The sequence below is a fragment of the Castanea sativa genome, chromosome 5 (genome assembly GCF_040712315.1).
Source record: "Castanea sativa cultivar Marrone di Chiusa Pesio chromosome 5, ASM4071231v1".
NCBI lineage: Eukaryota > Viridiplantae > Streptophyta > Magnoliopsida > Fagales > Fagaceae > Castanea > Castanea sativa.
Genome location: NC_134017.1, coordinates 40,429,641 through 40,432,761, shown reverse-complemented (window position 1 = coordinate 40,432,761; position 3,121 = coordinate 40,429,641). Strand labels below are relative to the sequence as shown.

The 3,121-nt window shown below is 39.3% G+C and overlaps 1 protein-coding gene across 1 annotated transcript; it reads right to left on the bottom strand.

Annotated features, from left to right (window-relative positions):
* Positions 1-396: 396 nt before the first annotated feature.
* Positions 397-2,847, bottom strand: LOC142633930 (uncharacterized). The gene has a single exon (XM_075808192.1). It carries the CDS (start codon positions 1,728-1,730, stop codon positions 774-776), a length of 957 nt encoding a protein of 318 aa, XP_075664307.1. The 5' UTR covers positions 1,731-2,847; the 3' UTR covers positions 397-773.
* Between the last annotated feature and the right edge of the window lie 274 nt (positions 2,848-3,121).

Genomic DNA, 3,121 nt, shown 5'->3' with positions numbered 1-3,121 from the left:
GTCACATGATCCTCACTAGCAATTCACCATGATGAATGAAAAAGCATGAGTATTATCATTATGACAAAAAGAAATAAAGAAATATAAACGATTAATAAAGCATCCGAAACTGTAAGGTGATGGAAGAAAAAGTATTTGGAACTTTAAAGTGAAGAAAGGCTTTGGCGTTTGAATAGTCAGTCAGCCCATTCCATAGGCACAAGAAAAGAACCATCTTGTCCATCGACCTTTCTACAAAGACATAAGCTACCCCATCCATGCATTCTGCATCATCTTCTACTATATATATATCCTCTTTTTGACCTCTTTTTTTACGAACCCTAATTAACTACAAAGCAAAGCCATTCTTTTAGGGATTTAATTGATTTATATATACACAAAAAGAGCAAAAAAGTAGAGCAACAAAACAAAAGCTCAAACATATATCTGAGTATCAACTTTAATCAACTTATAAAGTTCAAAACAACCTAACCCAACCCAGAAATTCTCTATAACATAAAAAGAAGAAAGGCCATTGCCGCTATTCCCACTCACAATGAAAACCCACATCATAAAATTCTCATCAATCCTTGTTTTCCATGGTGAACCAAATTATACCCTATACCATCCAAAGTAAACCAAGAAGACAACAAAAAGGGTAAACATATATTAGAGATCCAATGGGCCTTTTTTTGTGTGCATAAAAGGCAAAGAATGCCTAAAAATTATGCAGTTGTTTGGTCTTTGAAGCTTGAGCGAGGAAGCTTCTAAGAATGGCTGAAATTGGTCACGACTCACGAACGTGGGCCATACCCTGGCAGATCAGGCCACTGACTTGGATTCAAAGTAGAGCCAGTGTTGTTAGTGTTGTTAGTGTTACCAGTTGCGGTGGTTGTGGTGGCGGTGCTCATAGTCCACAAAGCAGAATCAGAGGCCGTTTGATTGTTTGTATTGTTGATAAAGCCATGATGCCAATCATGCTGTGAAGAACTTGTAGGCCTGTTTGATTGAATCAAAGTTTCTTCAGTCGGATAGAGATGTTCCATGTTTCTATCTCTGTTACCCATTTGATAAAACTGGGTTTGCTGAATTTGCCTTTGATGCTGTTGTGACCCAAAAGAAGGGACACTAAAACCCTGTAGCAGACTCAAATTTGAAGAACCCCCTAAATCATCTCCAATACCGAGAGCTTGACTGAAAGTCTGTGATTGATTCAAAGATTGAATTGCTGCCAAAGAAGACAAGTACCCACCTGCCGCATAGTAAGGTGAAATTGAAGGGATTGATGGTGCGGAAGGTGAAGCTAAAATACCATGTTCTTTAGTCCTTAGAGCTGGACTTGTTGTGATAGCTGGATTAGAAGGAATTACAGCAGGAGGGTTTGTCAAATTTTGTTGTTGTACTGCTTGTTGTGGCTGCTGAGACCTTGAATTCTCGCTAGAAGACGATGATGATGAGGTTTTAGCACGCTTTCCCTTTCGACAACCACCACCAACAGGAACGTTTCTGAGGGTTCCTCCTTGAGTCCAATACCTTCTACAAGTCTTGCAGAAGTAACGCGGCTGAGACAGGCTATAGTTGTTGTAATAACAAAACTTGGTGTTGAGAGACTCACAGCGAGGGCATTTCTGAGGCTGCTGCGGCTGTTGTTGTTGCTGCTGATTTTCCAGTTGCATAGGCTTCAATCTTTGGTCTTGACTTTGTGGCTTCATGTCTTCTGATCCTTCTCCATCTCTAATCTCTTGCTGCATCTCTCTCTGTCAATCGAAAGCCTTAAAAAGTCCAAATCTTTTGTTTCTTGTTGGTGGTGGGTGTGGTTTATCTTGTGGGTTTTGTCTATATATTGTGAAGGTTTTGGCTTTGGTTCGCATGCAGGTTTTGGGGGAAGTGGACTCTCAATTTGGAGCGTTTCAGTTTTGGAAACACAACGTGTCTGTCTCTTGGCTTTGAGAATCTACACAGTGAAAAAACTAACGCCCATCGTTACTCTTTGTGTGCATGCAAATTGCAATCCTCTCGTTCCCACCTACCTACCCACCACAAAACCAAGGCACTTCAACTTCATTACCAAATAAACACCAGAGAAAAAAACAAAGAAAAATAAATTCTAATAAGAACTCAATCTCTCTATATTTTAAAAAAATCCCCCAAGATTTTCATCATACCAGCCGTTTCTCTCTCTAATAAAGAAGGAAAAGAAAGAGAGTGAAAAATAAAGTTCAGAGAAAAAAGAGCTAGCTGCTTTTTCTGTGCTATCTGGAAAGATGAGTGTGTACGAGTGTCGGACGTGAATAGGTGCAGAAAGGTGAGGTCTCAATCTGAGGGTAAGAGAGATTTCAGGGAAATTGGGTTCAGTAAAAGTGCAGTGAATTTATAGAGAAATTCAGTCCCATCTCTCACCAACTGGAAAATCCAAGTTCACTGCTTTGATCAGAGCACCCTATATCTATCTATACACATGAGAAAGGCACAAAACACAATCAAAAACTCTACCTGATCCTTGCAAATACTTCAACAACAACAAAAAAAAAAAGAGTCTTTTGAGTACAGATTTTCACACACCCCAAGATTAATATAACCTCAAACAAAAGAATAATCAAACCTTAAAGAAATTTAAGGAGAATAAGTAGAAGTATAGGGATCTATGGGGAATAGAATAACAGACAAAGGACCAGTGGGGAAGAGGGATGAAGAGGCGGCGGCAGAGGAAGCTAAGAGAGAAGAAGGTGGCGTGGCGGTCATCAATGGGGTGGTCGCTTTGTCAGACCTCAGCAAACTCACCCTTTTTCTTCTCTTTTCTCTCTCTTTCTTTTTGCTCTTTCTTTCTTTCTCTCTGTCTTTTCTCTTTCATTCCACTTGCATGTACTACAATGACAAACTCTCTGAAGTCTTCTATTCTTTTCTTTTCTTTTTCCTTTTTTCAATTTAATTATTTTTTCAGGTCTTTTCTGTCCAACAAAACGACATTATTTTGTGCAATTTGGACGCCCATCCTTGATCACTTGGACACCCCACTTTCTTCAAAGACACTAGTGTCCCTTGTATTATTTAGAGAATTCCCATGCTCTCTCGGTGATCCGTTAACCCGTTGCCTTATGAATTGTGGTTATAAAATTGTGCATGTATTTAAAAGTGATTATTA

Excerpts from the sequence above, each read along its gene's own strand:
- LOC142633930 (XM_075808192.1), bottom strand. The coding sequence starts at position 1,730 with ATGCAGCAAGAGATTAGAGATGGAGAAGGATCAGAAGACATGAAGCCA.